This window comes from Schistocerca piceifrons, chromosome 7 (assembly GCF_021461385.2).
Source record: "Schistocerca piceifrons isolate TAMUIC-IGC-003096 chromosome 7, iqSchPice1.1, whole genome shotgun sequence".
Lineage (NCBI taxonomy): Eukaryota > Metazoa > Arthropoda > Insecta > Orthoptera > Acrididae > Schistocerca > Schistocerca piceifrons.
The window spans coordinates 582,130,234-582,149,449 of record NC_060144.1 but is presented as its reverse complement, the minus strand read 5'-3'; the positions used below and the strand labels follow the sequence as shown (position 1 = coordinate 582,149,449).

The following is a 19,216-nucleotide window of genomic DNA, read 5'->3' as shown; positions in this document are numbered from 1 at the left end:
ATGTTACATCATTGTTTAGTCTCATAGTCCTTGTCAGTGTATACTAGATTTTGCTTGTTTACCAAAGTTCCAATATCATAAAATTACTATGTATTTATTGCTGTCTCCTAAACTCACCATTTTGTTGTGATAGCCTGTGTCATAGAGTAAGTGAACTGACCTCAGGCCAGTTTAAGTTAAAAAGTCATGGGACATATGTTTTAAATGTGCGATCTAAGTTTTGCTGTATATGTACTGCACTTACCTGACATTCATGGTGCTCAGACAGTGTTCCTGTGACAGAAAAAGCTACAAGAGCAATCACAGGAATTACAAGCCAAGAATCATGTCAAAAGCATTTTAAAGACCTAAACATCTCAACTGTACCTTCCTTTTATATTAAAACACGTCTTCTTTCAAAAACGGAAGAAAGAAAAACCAACTCTTTACATTGAAGAACAGCTATTCATTCACATGAAACTAGAAATAGAAATAAGCTAGACATAGAATGTACAAGACTGTGCAAGATCCAAGGTAGTTTTAAACACACAGGAATAAAGCCATATAACAAGCTACCACCAGCAGTGAGAGATTTGCCAAATGATACTTTTGAGAAGCATCTTCAAAAACTGTTAGTTGATAAATGTTTTTACAGTGTTACGGAATTTGAATGTAAACAATAAATCTTCTCATCCCCATGTGTTGTTCAAACCTATCATTTACTGTAATAATAAAGCTAAGAAGGAAATAAAAATTCAGTATTTTGTGTTCCTGAAACTGTCAAAGTGCATGCAAAAACATACAACATAGAGTGTGTAGAGTGTTTCTTACCATTTCCAAGTGCACCACATCAATTTGCCAGTACTAAGGAAATTTGTCGCAATAGTATGCTAAATTATTAATCACGATATAAAATTTGAAATGTAAAATTGTCTATTTCAACATATGTTGGTGAACAACAAATAAATAAATTCTGGATCAAGTGAGGTGGAGCATAGAAGACTAGACTCATATCCAGGAATAGGATTCACTTACTTTAGCAATAACATGAATGCAGGAATAGTTCTATCAGAAATGTCACAGCTGATATGATTCCCAATCCTTGTTAACTGAACTTGTGCTCTGTATGTAATGGGGATGCTGTCAACAAGTCATTAAATTTTGGCCTCCTTCCCTTTTATTGGCATTGGTGTTGTTTAGTAACCCACCACCATGGTGTGCTCTAGCTTCCATATTTAGAAGAGATGTTATTGTAATTTGTATATGTGTCAGGCTCCAGTGCCCAGAGATGGGGAATGTGTACATGTGAGTTGTGCTTGTATGAATGAGTGTGTATTTTTTATTTTAGAAGAAGGACTTTGTCCGAAAGCTTAATATTTTAACAGTTCTTTTTTCGTTGTTCCTGTCTCTGCAACTTGATGTCTTCTCTACATGCTGAGTAGCAATCTATCCTTTTTATATTTTATCATTTATCTTCTATTTTCTGTTGTTTAAACAGATCAATAGGCTTACCTTTAACTGATTGTCAATTATGTGCTGATTAATTGCTGGATCAGATATGCATTGTGGTGGTGGTGGTGGTGGTGGTGGTGGAGGAGGAGGAGGAGGAGGAGGAGGAGGAGGAGGAATGGAAAGAAAGAATAGTGGGTTGCTGGGTTTTCCCTACTGGAAGAACCATTCACTCTAAAGGAATTTTAAAACAATTTCTGTAAATCACATCAAAAGGACACTGCTGATTTCTGTCCCTCTCCTTCCTTCAGCAGAACCTGTGCTCTGTCTGTAATGACCTCACTGTCAACAGACATTAAACTCTGATCTTCCTTCCTTCTCCTGAAGTAGTTTATTCACACAAATCGTACATAAAGAATCTGACATCCATGAATGAATGAATGAATGAATGAATGAATGAATGAATGTGCAGTTGCCATGCAGTTAAATTATTGAATGCCCAACATGACTTTTTAATCTTAGGAAGCACTGCGGAAGATATAGCTGAGGTGCATGTTATTGGGATTTGGGGAAAGAATTAACTGGTTCTCTGTAGCTGTGCATGCTTAGCACATCTTTGTTACTGATGGCATGTTTGTGACACTCCCACCAGCTCATGCCATCGTTCACACTGTGTACTGCTTGTAATCTGTGTCTTCATACTTCCCACATCATAATGTCCGCCTGTCATTTCTACATCCCGCAGCAGAATGGCGAAATCTTCCTCTTGTCTCTTGGCTTCCAAATAAAACAATCTAATGAAAAGGACACTTGCTACTCGCCATATAGTGGAGATGCTGAGTTGCACAACAAAAAGACTGTCAGAAAGTTAGCTTTCTGCCTACAAGGCCTTTGTCAAAAATAGAAAACACACACACACACACACAAATGCAACTCACACACACATGACCACAGTCTCTGGTTCCAACTGCTAGAGACTGTGGTCATGTGTGTGAGAGTTGCATTTGCGTAAGTGTGTGTATGTTTCCTATTTTTGACAAAGGCCTTGTAGGCCGAAAGCTAACTTTCCAACAGTCTTTTTGTTGTGCCTTTCTGTGATTCCATACCTCTGCTATATGATGAGTAGCAACTATCCTTTTCATTATATTGTTACATTCTATCCTGGATTTTCCATTGTTTAAATAAGGCAATGTATCAGATTTCCACTATCAGTTGCAAAGATGGCGTTTTGCTGGGGCAGAGTGTGACTTCAAATTTTTTTACACCCTGTGAGGCTGCTAGGAATTGGTTGTTGCTGCATTCCTCTACTTTTGGAAGAGTTCAGCACTGGGTCCTGTAAATTTATGCCTTTACCCACTAGCACACAGAAATTTCCAATGACCGAGAGAGGTGGCGCAGTGGTTAGACACTGGACTCACATTCGGGTGGATGACGGTTCAATCCCGCGTCCGGCTATCCTGATTTAGGTTTTCCGTGATTTCCCTAAATCACTCTAGGCAAATGCCGGGATGGTTCCTCTGAAAGGGCACAGCCGACTTCCTTCCCCATCCTTACCTAATCTGATGAGACTGATGACCACGATGTCTGGTCTCCTTCCCCAAACCAACCAATCAAATTTCCAATGGAAAAAGCAGATACAAGTAATGAATCTTGCTGTCATAACAAATCTCAACTTCTGCAACTTAAAATGTATGGGTTATTCAGCAAATGCCTTCCTGGTGGGACTGCTTCCCCTGGCTGTACTAAACTGACTGAACAATGTGCCTCCAGAGTACGACTTCCGCTGGCCAGTGTGTCTCCTTGCCTTTGCTTGAGTCAAAAGCAACTGTACCTAACGTGTTCATACAGTGGATAATTAGAGTGCGTGCGCGCGCCCACACACACACACACACACACACACACACACACACAGTTTGACTGTAGGAAGAATTTAGTTCCAGTTCTCCTTTATTATTATTATTTATAAAAGACAAAGTACTACGGAAAGAGATCATTATGAGGGCTTCCTTTCCCCTGACCAAGCCTTTGTGTAGACAATTTATTATGTCAGGAGCAACAGATTGTATGAAAATTCTTAACTGTGCCCATGGCTCTTCTCCTTGCACTAAAATATGTTTTCAGATCTTGATTGTATTTTAATCATTTTTGTCATTGAGTATGGTATTCTTTCAGATAACTTCAAACTGTGAGAATCTTCGAAGCATTTCGCTGAATAGTTTGGGTTTGCAAGGACACTGTGTTTACCTTCCAGATATCTGCAATGCTTTAAAACATTGTAAAGTCTTGAGGGACTTCAGGTAAGCTGACAGAAACTTGGAAAACATAACTTACTTTCTACATTCTCATAGCCGTCTTCCTCAGTTTCATTCATTACTCTTCTCATTTTTGTTATTGTCTTTTCTCTCTTTCAGATTTATGTTCGATTTTGATCTCTGTCTTATTTTTTTATGGTGTGTCATGCTGTTTTCCATGTCACCTGTCTTCTTCTGCTCTGTTGTTTGCTTATTGTTTCTTTTCTCACAGTAGTTGTCCACTTCAGTCTCAATTATAATTCTGTTTTCGTTTTATACTTACTTTCTGCATTATGTGACCCATCAACCAGCTGCTGTTTATTTTTAATTTTTTAAAAATATAATTAGATATTGGCATCTAATCATCAATTTTCCTCTTGTGTTGGTCTGCTACTCCCTGTGTAGAAATATTATTAGTTACATTCCTCAGAACAGACATATGAAAATCACGTTTAGTGCAAAGAATGACAGTTGGCAGCACTCTTGGGCCTAGACCTTCCAAGTTGGAAACTTTTTGCATATTTCAGTTGTTTGCATTTGATAATAAATGATGTATTTATTTGTTGAGTATACATTCCATAGAACCCATACAGTTTTTGGCCTGTCTAGATGTGGAGTATGTCAAGATTAAAGTTACAGATGTTTAACTGTTGATCATTTTACAGTTACACAGTCAACAAACTTCCTACTGTTTTAATGTAAACACAACAATAAGTAATTATTATCTTCAAAGGATGAGATGCATAGAACAAGTTGAAGGGCCAAATTGTCATTGTACTGGGCAAATGCTTTTCTGTAGAAGAACACAGATGTAAACTATGCAGTGATTAAAGATATAATGATTACCTTATAATATTTATGACAACACTTAAGAAGCATAAAACTTGTTAAGACAGTCTCTTACTTTGTAAACTTGTAGTCGCAAAGCCATCAGTACTACACAAGAGTGGTAAGACAGAAAGTGACATAATTTAGTTTTGAAAAGGGATGACCTCTGTAACTACAAGTTCTCACCTAACTATGAAACTTAATATTTCTAAGTGCTTTTTATTGAAATATTCCGTTTTTCTGCACTTATTACAAAATGTTAAAGACAAAGTGTTACAGTTAGTTATAACTTATCTGTTTTCTCAATGGATTCCTAGCGGCATTGTCATAGTTGATCGTAATACAGGAACTTCAGGTCCACAGTTTTTCCTTGGAGTCAGATGCTTTAAATTGCCTGGATTTTTGTGAATAAAATAGAAGATTTAATTACTTGTTTATTTTTCTTCAACTCAATGTATTATTCTCTCTCTCTCTCTCTGTCTCTATCTACTGATCATCAGCATCTTCACCAACTTCCTCCAGCTCATTGCTGCGTATGTGTGTGTGTGTGTGTGTGTGTGTGTGTGTGTCCGTCCGGCCGCCAGAGGTTATGGGGAAAATCAAAGATTATGCATACAATTCATAGTATTTACCATCCAAATGAACCAAACTGATCCCGTGACTTATTAAACTGATAGGTCAGTTATTTTCACACCAGTCAGCACCTGCTTTCTTTGGAATTGGAATTATTATATTCTATTTGAAGCCTGATGTTATTTTACCTGTCTCAAACATCTTACTCATCTGTTTGGCTTCTGGAGAAATGTAGGAACATGCAAGACAATACTGACCTATGATTTCTCATAGGAGACAGGTTAAAGAAAGGTAAATCTATGTTTATAGCATTTGTTGACTTATAGAAAGATTTTGAGAGTGTTGACTGGAATACTGTGTTTCAAATTCTACAGGTGGCAGGGGTAATATACAATGAGTGAAAGGCGATTTACAATTTTTACAGAAACCAAATGGCAGTTATAAGAATCGAGGGGCACGAAAGAGAAGCAGTGATTGAGAAGGAAGTGAGACAGGATTGTAGCCTATCACCAATGTTATTCAACCTGTGCATTGAACAAGCAGTAAAGGAAACCAAAGAAAATTTGGAGTAGAAGTTCAAGGAAAAGAAATAAAAACTTGAGGTATGCCAATGACACCACAATTCTGTTAGAGACAGCAAGGGACTTGGAAGAGCAGTTGAATGGAATGGACAGTTTGTAAGTCTGCAGGCTTTTGTGGCCGTTGTCTCTGAAGTTAAAATCTTCTGGGTTATTAGGCCACGTCATGTTTCTTCTAAAATGATCGACGATTCGACCCCTCTGCTGGGATCTTCCTCAGGATCTTCTGGTGTCCACTACTGCTAGAACAGTTCTATCATTAGTGGGCACCAGAAGATCCTGAGGAAGATCCCAGCAGAGGGGTCGAAACATCGATCATTTTAGAAGAAACATGACGTGGCCTAATAACCCATAAGATTTTAACTTCACAGAATGGACAATGTCTTGAAAAGAGGATACAAGATGAACACAACAAAAGAAAAATGAGGGTAATGGAATGTAATCAAATTAAGTCGGGTGGTGCTGAGGGAATTTGATCAGGAAATGAGACACTTGAAGTAGTAGATGAGTTTTGCTATTTGGGAAGCAAAATAACTGATGATGGTTGAAATAGGGAGGATATAAAATATAGACTGGCAATGGCAAGGAAAGAATGTGTGAAGAAGAGAGATTTGTTAACATTGAGTATAGAATTTGACTGTCAGGAAATCCTTTCTGAAAGTATTCACATGGAGTGTAGCCATGTGTGGAAGTGAAAAATGGATAATAAACAGTTTAGACAAGAAGAGAATAGAAGCTTTTGAAATGTGGACAGATCACATAACTTATGAGGAAGTACTGAACAGAATTGGTGAGAACAGTAATTTGTTGTAGAACCTGGCTAGAAGACGTGATCAGTTGGTAGGACACATTCTGAGGCCTAAAGGGATCTCCTGTTTAGTACTGGAGGGAAGTGTGGGGGGGTAAAAATCACAGAGGGAGATGAAGAGATGAATACAGTAAGCAAATTCAGAAGGATTTAGGTTGCAGTAGTTACTCGGAGATGAAGAAGCTTGCACAGGATAGAGTAGCATGGAGAGCTGCATCAAACCAGTCTTTCAACTGAAGACCACAACAACAACCACCACCATCCAGATGATTCACAGAACTCATTGTGTACTTGCATTACAATAGTTGCATATGTTTCAGTGTTTCAAAATGAATTATTTCATTCATTATTGGGTATTTGAATGAAATTTAGGAACATTGCAATTCTGATTGAAAACTGTATTTTTACACAACTGTTGAGGATTTGGGTAGACCCACATCCATATTTCAAATACGCAATACCTTGCATCCAGAAAATTATAAATGAACTGACTGATACCTCACATCTGCAAGATCTCAAATTCAAATGACCGATACTTGATGAGATTGAAAATAGACACTTCACTCGTCATTTTGTTTTATTATAAATACGACTAGTTTTGGAAAAATTATATTCCCATCTGTAGGTGTGCAAATTCACTAAAACAATGGAGGAAATATAAGTTTACATGGAATTGTAAATAAAGTAACTACCAATGGTAATTCACTTACAAACGTAACTGAGAAAGTGTGATTGAGTTAGTCAGTTTAGAAAACAGGGAACCCAGATAGGGAAATGAAATGTATCCTCCCTTGTTTCAGTAAATTTGCACACTTGAAGGTGGGAATATAATTTTCCCCAAACCAGTCATGTTTTATTATAAAACAAAATGACAACTAGGGTGGATATTTTCATTCTCAACAAGCAGCTCAGTTGTAGTGGATATTTTCATTCTCAACAAGCAGCTCAGTTGTAGATGTTCTGTAAACAAAATCTTATACCTGATACTCTGTATATCTATTCTGAATAGATGGGACTTTGTCAGTTTAAAGTTTGTGCAGAAGCTTACTAAAATGTACTGACAAATTGACACCTTTATTTGTGTTACATTTTCCAAGTTTTCATTCATAGTGCTTGAAAACAACATTCTCAGGCGATTCTTTGAGGGCATTCTGGACACGAATTTATAGCATCCTGAAGCCACAGTACATTGCCCAAATCTCAACATACATATTACTTGATCCATTGATTAAGCATTGTCACATCTTCAGTGTCCAGGAATTTATAAAATATACATGCCGCTAGCCATTAAAATTGCAATGCTGTGAAGACAGAATGCAAAAAGTCACATTGGTTTGAACTGTTCTACATGCTTGGATATGTGAATGATCAGCATTTCTGTGCTAGCAGCACAAAGCACATGGAAGTAATGCAATTTAAATTCTGTATACAAGGCAGGATTATGCAGTCAGTCTCATTCAGAAATTGCACTTGAATATTGGTTGTCTTTGAGTAGTGTGTGTTGTGCCTTGTGTGAGGAGGAGACAGGTGTGCCAGTGTGTGTCAGAGTTCCACAGTGGCAGGATTCTGACCTGTAAAACCTGCGATTTATCATTATACGATTTTTCCACTCACATAGTCAGAATCCCACGATCATCATTAAAATGTAGAGTGCACGCATCCAGCAGAGCCATATGCAGTGCCATGCAGCTTCTTAATGGCCCCACATAGTTAGCAACTGTGGGCATAGACATTTTGTTCCTTCAGCCGTACTGGATTGCACGGCTATGTCCTGTCCTTTGTGTCAGAAAATGGGTTTCTTTACATCAAGACAAGTGTCTGTACGGACAGTGAAGTGATGATTGAATCACCATAGACTGTCAGTGTGACAACCATTGTTGTGGCTTCCTTTGATGTGACAGCAGAGAGAGGGTTGCACACAATATGTAAAGCCACAATACGATCTTCGTATTCTTGGTCACCTCCTCAGTAGCACGTCAATCCCTTGTCTAGGAGCTGAAAACCTTATTCAGAAATTAATGGTGTTTGCTCGAAAAATGTACCCAACACCACAATTTAGGTCACACTTTTTTTTTACACATTTATCAGCCTCAAAGCTATATTGTTAAACTAGATGCCACAGTTCTCACCCAGTACTGTCTTGTACTAATCCATCAGGCAATAGCACACTGCAGCAATTCACTTAGTTTGGTCATTAACGAAAGTCACGATGCTTAACAATGGCTCATTCAAATGATAATGACAGTCCAAAGCCTCCTACTAAATACAACACATTTTAGTCAAAATATTCATTAAATTGAGTTAGAGAAATCTCTTTAAGCTAAACATCAACATTACTTCATTTTTGTATAATGGAAGGAAACATTCCACGTGGGAAAAATTATATATTAAAAAAAAAAAATTATTACTTCATTTTTGCATATATTGGTATACATGTTTTATTGTATGAGCAAATATTGGGAGCATACTAGACATATGTGTTAGTAAATATTCCAGAATTTGAATCAAGAACAACTGCCAACATGAGCAACTGAAATGTAGATATCCTAGGCCTCTGGTCCTGAGTGTATACCAGTTATGTTCCTTTCAGAGTACGTTTATACAATACCTCCATACTCAGCAACCATATGCAACTGCTTGCTCATCGAAAGATCTGTACCTGAAGACTGGAAAATTATACTGGTCACACCAGTGGTCAAGAAAGGAAACAGGAGTAATCTATATCACTAATGTCAATGTGCAGTAGATTTTTGGGACGTATTATGTGTTAGAACATTATGACTTACCCCAAAGAAAACGATTTATTGACGGATATCCAGCATGGATTGAGAAAGTATCATTCCTGTGAAACACAACTAGCTCTTTGTCCTCGTGAGGTAATGAGTGCTATTGACAAGGGATGTCAAATTGATTCCATATATTTACATTTACAGAAGGCTTTTGACAACATTCCTCACAAATGACTTTTAATCAGATTGGGTCCCTACATAGTATTATTTCAATTGTGCAAATGGATCATGATTTCCTGTGAGAAAGATCACGGTTTGTAGTAACTGACTGAGACTCATCAAGTAAAACAGAATTAGTATCTGCCATTCCCCAAGGAAGTCGTATAGGCCATCTGCTGTTCCTGATCTATATCAACAATTTAGGATACAATATGAGCATCACACACAGATTGCTTGCATATGTTGGTGTCATTTATCATCTTGTAAAGTCATCAGATAATCAAAACCAATTGCAAAATGATTTAGACAAGATATTTGTTTGGTGAGAAAAGTGGCGATTGACTCTAAATAATGAAAAGCCTAAAGGACTCCACTAAATTTCAGTTACTCAATAAATCACACAAATCTGAAGGCTGTGAACTCAGTTACATACTTAGAGATTACAATTACAAATAAGTAAAATTGGAACAATCTCATTGCCAATGATGGGAGGAAAGGAAACCAAAGACTGTCATTTATTGGCAGAACACTTGGAAAATGTAACAGGTCTACTAAAGAGACTGCCTGCACTGTGCTTCTTTGTCCTCTTCTGTAGTATTGCTGTGCAGTGTGGGTGCTCATCAGATATGACTTTAGGCATTAAAAATGTTCAAAGAAGGGCAGATTGTTTTGTATTGTCACAAAATAGGGGAGAGAGATGATATAAGCAAATTTGGGTGGCAGTCATTGAAACAAATGCATGTTTTGTTGTGGGACAATATTCTCATGAAACTTCAGTCACCAGCTTTCTCCTTCAAATGAGAAATGCAGATACTGTTGGTGTTGGTGGGTTTAATGTGGATAGAGCCATTAGAGAGCAGGTGATCAACATTCAGGAACACACCACACTGTTTTACAGAGGATCAGTTGAAAGAAATGGGAGAGAAGGTGCTGAGGTTGTGAAGGGATGAGGGTAGGGTGTCTTGGCCCTGTGTCCAGATCATGAAGCTATTTACAGTGAACCTGAACCAGACCAGGTGTTTGGGGTTTTTGGAGGCTACGAAGGTTTCATCTAGATGGCCCATAAACAGGTTGGAATAGGAATGATGTTGGGAAAAGCAGTGTTCAATAGTGGCATGACCATGGGCATGAGGGATGTTGGTGTATAGTAAAGTGGCACGAACAGTGACAAGTAGAGATTTAGAAGGTAAACGATTGAGGATGGTGGAGAGATTTCCTGCGCCATTTCCCCACACACCCCCAATCCTCCCACCACCCCCAAGAAGGAACTACAAACCCTTTGTCATCCAGTATCACTCAGGACTGAAACATCTGAACCACGCCCTTTGTCAGAGCTTTGATTACTTATCATCATGCCCTGAAATGAGGGACATCCTACCCTAGATCCTTCCGCTCCTACCTGAAGTGGTGTTCTCTCACACACCCAAACTCTACAACATCATAGTCCATACCTGTGCCACACTCAAACACAAACCCTTGCCACAGGTGTCATATCCATATGGAAGACTCAGGTGCAAGATCTGCCCAATCCACCCATCTAGCATTTCCTATTCCAGCCGTATCACAGACTTATCATATCCCATCAGATGCTCTGCTGCAATCATTGCACAGCTCTTTATACAGGTAAGCTGACCAACCAGCTGTCCACCAGCATGAACGGCCAGCACCAAACTGTGACCAAGAACATGGTAGACCATCCCATGGCACAACATGGAGCTGAATATAATAGCTTGATTTCAGTGGTTGCTGCTTCACAACCTGAGCCATCTGGACCCTCCCCTCCACCTCAAGTTTTTCTGGACTGTACAGATGGGGATTACCCTTATAATACATTCTCTGCTCCCAAAATAATCCTGGCGTCAATAATCTACGGCAACCTACTGTCACCACAACCTCCAACTAACACTTTCCACCCCCCCCCCCCCCCTCCCCCTCCCCCATCTGTCCTATAGCTTCCTGCCTATTCATGTCCCCTCACCCTCATTGTGTGCCACCCTCTGCCAGTGCTCCCACCTGCCTTTTCCCTTCCCTGTTCCTCTCCTTTTCCACCCCTTGTAGTAGCTTTAATCATCCATAGATAACTTTTACAAGGATACTGGAAATGTCACAGAATTACAATTTAATAATAACAAAAATAAAATAATTCATATATACAGGCATTTACATATGTACAGGTCTAGTTTGACAGTGGCAGATGGTCAGACATAGCCTTGTGTAGGAACCATCTAACCTAAATCAGAATGGCTGGATGAAGGCTGGAACCTCCATCCTCCTGAATATAAGGCTGGTCTGTTTAAAATAGTGCTAACTCATTCAGTTTGTCCATTGTCTACAGTATTGTGTATCAAAGAAGTTATTAAATGATGCAAAAGGCTAGTACTACATCATTCATTAATTTCTCATTCTGTAACTGCACACCCCTATACAAGCATAATGTAACACTACATGTTCTACTGGCTGACTTCATGACCATAGTGACGATGTTTGGTTTCCATTTTGTGTAGTACACTTCCCATCTGCTAGCATGAAAAAACTGAGTTAGTAATTCTTTAAAATCAGTGAGGTGTTGAATTTAGAAAGAGGATAGGGTGTTAGTATTATACAGTATATAGATTTGGGAGTAATGTTTTCCAGAGAAGAAGGACAAAAAAAGAAAATGAAAATAAAGAAAATAATTTCCTAAATATGTTATGTGAAATGATAAATCTTTTAATACACACCTGGAAATTGAAATAAGAACACCGTGAATTCATTGTCCCAGGAAGGGGAAACTTTATTGACACATTCCTGGGGTCAGATACATCACATGATCACACTGACAGAACCACAGGCACATAGACACAGGCAACAGAGCATGCACAATGTCGGCACTAGTACAGTGTATATCCACCTTTCGCAGCAATGCAGGCTGCTATTCTCCCATGGAGACGATCGTAGAGATGCTGGATGTAGTCCTGTGGAACGGCTTGCCATGCCATTTCCACCTGGCGCCTCAGTTGGACCAGCGTTCGTGCTGGACGTGCAGACCGCGTGAGACGACGCTTCATCCAGTCCCAAACATGCTCAATGGGGGACAGATCCGGAGATCTTGCTGGCCAGGGTAGTTGACTTACACCTTCTAGAGCACGTTGGGTGGCACGGGATACATCCCCTCGACGGGATACATCCCCTCGACGATCACCAGTGGTGTACGGCCAGTGTAGGAGATCGCTCCCCACACCATGAAGCCGGGTGTTGGCCCTATGTGCCTCGGTCGTATGCAGTCCTGATTGTGGCGCTCACCTGCACGGCGCCAAACACGCATACGACCATCATTGGCACCAAGGCAGAAGCGACTCTCATCGCTGAAGACGACACGTCTCCATTCGTCCCTCCATTCACGCCTGTCGCGACACCACTGGAGGCGGGCTGCACGATGTTGGGGCATGAGTGGCAGACGGCCTAACGGTGTGCGGGACCGTAGCCCAGCTTCATGGAGACGGTTGCGAATGGTCCTCGCCGATACCCCAGGAGCAACAGTGTCCCTAATTTGCTGGGAAGTGGCGGTGCGGTCCCCTACGGCACTGCGTAGGATCCTACGGTCTTGGCGTGCATCCGTGCGTCGCTGCGGTCCGGTCCCAGGTCGACGGGCACGTGCACCTTCCGCCGACCACTGGCGACAACATCGATGTACTGTGGAGACCTCACGCCCCACGTGTTGAGCAATTCGGCGGTACGTCCACCCGGCCTCCCGCATGCCCACTATACGCCCTCGCTCAAAGTCCGTCAACTGCACATACGGTTCACGTCCACGCTGTCGCGGCATGCTACCAGTGTTAAAGACTGCGATGGAGCTCCGTATGCCACGGCAAACTGGCTGACACCGACGGCGGCGGTGCACAAATGCTGCGCAGCTAGCGCCATTCGACGGCCAACACCGCGGTTCCTGGTGTGTCCGCTGTGCCGTGCGTGCGATCATTGCTTGTACAGCCCTCTCGCAGTGTCCAGAGCAAGTATGGTGGGTCTGACACACCGGTGTCAATGTGTTCTTTTTTCCATTTCCAGGAGTGTATTATTATCATTATTATTATTATTTACTTGTACTTACTGAATTGCCACTATGTATAATTCCTCATTGTGTAGACTGTGTAGCTTAGTTACACTCCTTGGGAAACTTGTTGTGCAGGTTTATTCCGTAGCTTAATTAGGCTCCTTGGGAAACTTGTTGTGCAGGTTTATTCTTCGGTATTTATTCTTTCCTTGTTAATGTAAGTTCAGTATGAATTGTGTTCTATTGTCATTTACATAGTTAATACTCCTAACATTTCTGCCTGTTACAGAATTGAACACTCAAATTTGGGCAAAATAGAGTCACTGTTGGAACATCTAAAACTATGTCCACTTGTAGAAAGAGTTGTGATTCGTTCAATTCGCAATAAGATCAAGCCAGATCTCGCCAGCATAATTGACATAATTGCGAAGTCTTCCAAACTAGTTTATTTTATGTGTGCTATGCCATCAGTTACACAGCAACAGGAGAAAACTGTGAACAAAATTGTGAAAGAAAGGTAATGCCATATTATATCCATACATTGTCTGATAATTTACTCTCTGTGAACCTTTTCTTTGTTATTTTTGTAGTATTGTAACTGAGTATAGGAGGCAATCTCATTCTTCTTACAGTGTACCCAGTGACTTTCACTGATGTTTTTGTCACTATTGTGCTAGTGAACATTTCAAGCTAGAGGTTGAGAAACACATTTTTTGTATAGGGTATTGTAATTTCTTGTGCTTCAGGACTAGGGAGTTAAAGTTCAGTGAAAATGTGCAAGAACTGTTGGGTGCATTTTTACAGTAACAAAGTGCTCGCTGACACCAGCCTGGACAGCTGAGCATTAAAAACACTCATTTCTGGGACACAGGGATATGCACCGGCCCTGGATCAAATCTGCCTCACAGATTGATGACAGCGGCCAATGTGCCAGCTTTGAAAAATGATGTTAGATTTAACCACGTGAATAGCTGGCTGTAGCTTTAAAAAATGCCTTTAAGACTGGTGGTCCCATCGTAACAATAGCTTATATGTGGGTATGGTTGGTTCTCCACTATGTTGGTAATGTAAAGCATGCATTTAATAAGAATCACTTGCTATGGATTGAGCAAGACTTCCAGAAAAAATATGTTTTAACTTACATAAATCGTCCCAACACTTGCTGAACAAATATTAAGTCCCCAAAGACTACAGTTGAAAGATTTCAAAGGGAAAGTAGCTCACAGTAATGACAACAATTGCCAGGTTATAGCAAATTATTTTGAATGTCTCCTAAACTGTGAGGTTCCAGAGACTGCACTCATTTATGAAAATAATTCAAACCCAGATACACCTCTGCCCATGAAGAAAGATATCGCGAAGATCATCCAAGTGCTGAAAGGCGACAAGGCACTGGGTTAAGATATGACAATTGCTGAACTGTTGAACTGTACAAACATGCAGGGGTAAAGCAATTGATAAACTTGTTGCAATTATTCAGGATTTGGGAAAGCGAAAAACTTTCAAGTGGATGGAGCTTAGCCATAATTCATCCACTACTTAAGAAAGGGGACAGAACAGATGTGAATACCTACTGTGGCATCTCTATTCTGCTAACAGCAGGATCCTTCCAAAAGATCTGCAGAATAGGGCAAAGCAACAACTCAGTCCCCAATTAGCAAAATGCCAAGGGAATTATAGGCAGGGAAGTGCATACGCTTTAGCATTTATGAATCTGAAGTTCATCCTTTCATATCTGAAACTCAGGAACTAGGAATTCATGGTGGCCTTCATCAATTTCAGGAAGGTGTATAACTCGATTGATTGAACCACCCTATTTCAAATCTTTCGAGAGTTTGGCTTGGATAACAAGATAAAAGTGAGTGACCAGCATACCCTAACACCACCACCACCACCACCACCACCACCACCACCACCACCACCACCAAACTGAAGTTGAGAAGAGAGATGTCTGATACCTTTGAAATCATAACAGGAGTGAGACCAGGACATGGACTAACACCTGTGCTCTTCAAATGTATTGTAGTAAAGATCACATGTGAATGGTGGAAACAAGTGAACAATTCAGAGATAGAAAATGGAGTAACACTAGGTTACAAGTATAAGAATCTTACAATTCACTGCCTAGCCTTGCAGATGATCTAGTGACCTTCCAGACTGCGTAGATATGCCAGCAAAACAGCTTAACCAACTGCAGACACAGGCAGTGAAGGCTGGGTTGAAATCTCCTTTGAGAAGATACAATTTATGACAAACATAAAATCAATGCCAAGAGAACTGGAGGTTGCACTAGGAAAAATTAAGTAGGCAGAAAAGTTTAAATACCTAAGTGACTGGATAAAATCTAGCCTAACAGGGAAAGATGTCTTCTTGTCATGTGTTAACAAATTGGCAGTGGCCTACCAACCACCTAAAGACATCTACAATAAGAGATTGATATCGCTAAATGCCAAAATTAGATGCTATGGTACTGTTAATCAACCAGAGGCTTTGTATGTGGCAGAGATACTTACAATTAACAAGAAAGGTCTAATGGAGAAACATGAGGCCAAAAGAGAAAGATTTTGAGAAAAATCCTGCATCTCATCAAAGAAATCAGCGAGTACAAAAGACATCACAGCCACAAATTGTGTAACCACATAGAGAGTGTAAGGGACAAAATTCAGGAAAGGAGGACTGCCTTTCGTGGCTACATGAGCCCAGGAAGAATTTTTAGGAGGACATTAATCAACCTTCAAGATAGATAACGAAAGAAGGATGGTTCACAGAAATTGAAAAAGGTCTATGAAAACTGGAAACTTCTCTTTCCAGGAAAATCAAAAGCTGTAGACAGGGAAAGTGTGGACCCAAATGACAAAAGATAAACACTGGAGATGAAAGCAGCAGTTAAAGCTCAGAAAAAAGGGAAAGTTGAATTGGCATGGTCCCTAGTTGGATGAGATGAAAAAAGAAGAACAGAATTGACGCTGTGTGACCTCACAGTAGTTAATAGAAATCTTTTAATTGCATAGTTTCATCCATGAGTCTTTGATTGTGTGCAAATTCCATCTGCCTCCTTTATTTGTCATTAGGCACCCTAGAGGTTGCAGTCAGATGTGGTTCTTGCATCAGCCACTTAGTTATTTGTATTTTTTTCATGCAACATGGGTAAAGCTCAACAATTAGCCCCCTATGTACTGAAAAAAATATTTCCTTTTCACTAATTTTTTTCTCTCTGACTCACATAATTTCTTTAATGTCAAAATTCAATGAAAGACCAAAATAATTTTGAAAATCTTTTCAATTAGATTTCAATATTTGCTGTATCATAGTTTTAGAACCCCTGTAGGTGGTGGCCATATGGAAGCATCATGCCCTGTGGATCTGCAAAAGACAGTGTGAACAGTTTTATCTGCTGCTATTTATATTTACACAGCAACTTCTTTTGAAATAAACCTTGTTTGTCCTTGTTAAAATATTTTATGATTATACTATCATTTGTTTCTGTTCTAGATTCTTAAAGGAGCGGCCAGCATTAATTGTGAAAGTTACCCAGGACATGAATATTAACAGAAATGTTCCTGGTCTTGTTCATGCTAGTGAAATGGTATCCTTCCATCCTGCTCTTGGGCCAATTGAGGCATCTATACACATCACAGGCTTACCGTGATTGAAGAACAGACTTCAGAAATTGTGCTGCTCCAAACTGATTCTGACTTTCCTATAATACATTGTTATTTTGTTAAACATGTATTTTTTATGTAATGAACACATACTGCAACTTTTGTACAACATTAGTTTTGCAGAACATGAACAAAGTAAATATTAAGAACTTTGTGGAAACTGATGTGGTGTACAATATTCAGTCAACGCGTAAAGGCAATATATATTGAAAATGGAGAAAAAAAAAAAAAAAGATATGTGATCTGAAGGACAGGTATGTGTAAGGGGCAGTTGAATGAAAACTAGACAGAATACTTAACAAGCATGATGTGTACATTGATAAGGCAGGTAGGTGTGTGTATAGAAGTGCCCTTTATTGGGAATCAGGAAGGAATAGCATGCACATTCACTGCTGTGACATTTGTCCCTTAGATGTGCTCTATGTGAGGTCAGAGAGTCGTGTGCATCTGACTTCATTGTGCAGGTGGAAAAGAGGAACAGCAGGAGTAGAGCAGTTTTTCCCTGCAGAGGATGTGTTGGTAACTGAAATTCACACCTGAATTTCTCCTGTGTGTGGCATACACAGTACGTCATATGCACACGTGTTTGCATAGAATAAACTATTTTTGGAATATAGGGTGTCATTGAAAGATAGCAGTCAGGCAGGACAAAGTCATCCTGTCATTACCCTTCCTATCATTGCTGCTATCAGAAATGACCAATGTCGGATGGTGGAAGACATTCGGCTTGTGTTGGGTATCAGTCATAGTACAGGTCATGCCATCATGACAGATCATCTGAAGTCTGGAAAATGTGTGGGCAGTGGGTTCGTCATGGCCTGACAGAGCAGCAGAAGCTGAACAGAATGTCAACATCACTGCAGCGCCTGGAACAGTATTGCGATGAAGAATATTGTTTCCTGTGCTTATTGTTGTGGGAGATGAAATATGGTATCATTATTCCAGAGAGCAAGAGTCAGAGCCAACAGTGGCAGCACATGGATTCACTCCCACCAAAAAATCTGAAGCTGTGCACACCAGCTCTGGGAACATCGTGATGACTATTTTCTATGACTGCAAGGGCCCAATGCCCATTGACTTTCTGGAACACGGCGGCACGTGGATACTTTTAAAAAATTGAAGTGTGTTGCCAAGTCAAAACTATCAGGAATGTTGACAGACAGTGTCATTCTATTGCAGAATAATACCCACCCACAGGTTGCCAAGGTTGTTTTAACTAACCTGCAGAAGATTCAATGGGAAGCCCTTACACATCCTCCATACAGTCTCGATCTCTCCTCATGTGTTTTCCGTATGTTTGGAGCCCTGAATAAGAACATTTGTGGCTGCTGATTTGCTTTGCACAAAGAAGTGCATGCCTGAGTACAATCATGGTTTCATAGGCAACCACAAACATTTTTCGATGAAAGTGTTGTACATCTTGTCTCTCAGTGGGATAAATATATTAAAATCTATGGGCATTACTTTTCTTTGAAATAATAAACAGTTTGCTTACTTTTTCCATTTGTCTTGTTTTCTTCCTTATATATCAAAACATAGTAACAATCAGTACTTCTGTGACTTCATTTTAAAATTCAGCTTGCATCCCCCCCCCCTGTGACTTCATTTTAAAATTCAGCTTGCATCCCCCCCCCCCCCCCTCCCAAAAAAAATCTCTCATTAATATTTTGTTTCCTAACACTGGATGTTCCGCCATGTGAGGGTGCCAGTCTCATTCCCAATTTCTAAAATGGGAAACTAGCCACTTTTTTTATCATTTTACGTCACCTCCATTTCACTGTCTCAATTTTAATGCACCATAGTCATAATTGAGAGAAAGCAGAAGTAAATGTGTCCCCTTTTCAGACCAGGAATGCATTGACAGGGTGAAATGGAAAAGGCATAACCCCCACTGAGTATTTCTGGAAACTGGAAGGAGGATACACTTGATCAATGGAAGCAGATGGAACTTGTCAGGGCAGTTTACCACCTTCAGTACTTTTGACTGTTGGATAATGATGATTTTGAGATGCCATTTATCTCTGAGAATATTCAGACAATGGAAAATTAATCTAAATTAGGAGCTGAAAG

General features: G+C 39.9%; 1 protein-coding gene across 2 annotated transcripts in view; it reads left to right on the top strand.

Moving 5' to 3' along the window:
• LOC124805137 overlaps positions 1–17,310 on the top strand; it is a 167,715-nt gene extending 150,405 nt beyond the window's left edge. For both annotated transcript variants that reach the window (XM_047265600.1, XM_047265598.1), the window contains exons 10-12: positions 3,601–3,725; positions 13,774–14,001; positions 16,977–17,310. In XM_047265600.1, coding sequence (XP_047121556.1) covers positions 3,601–3,725; positions 13,774–14,001; positions 16,977–17,133 — 510 coding nt within the window. In that variant the 3' untranslated portion in view covers positions 17,134–17,310. The remainder of the gene's footprint in view (positions 1–3,600; positions 3,726–13,773; positions 14,002–16,976) is intronic.
• The last annotated feature ends 1,906 nt before the right edge of the window (positions 17,311–19,216 follow it).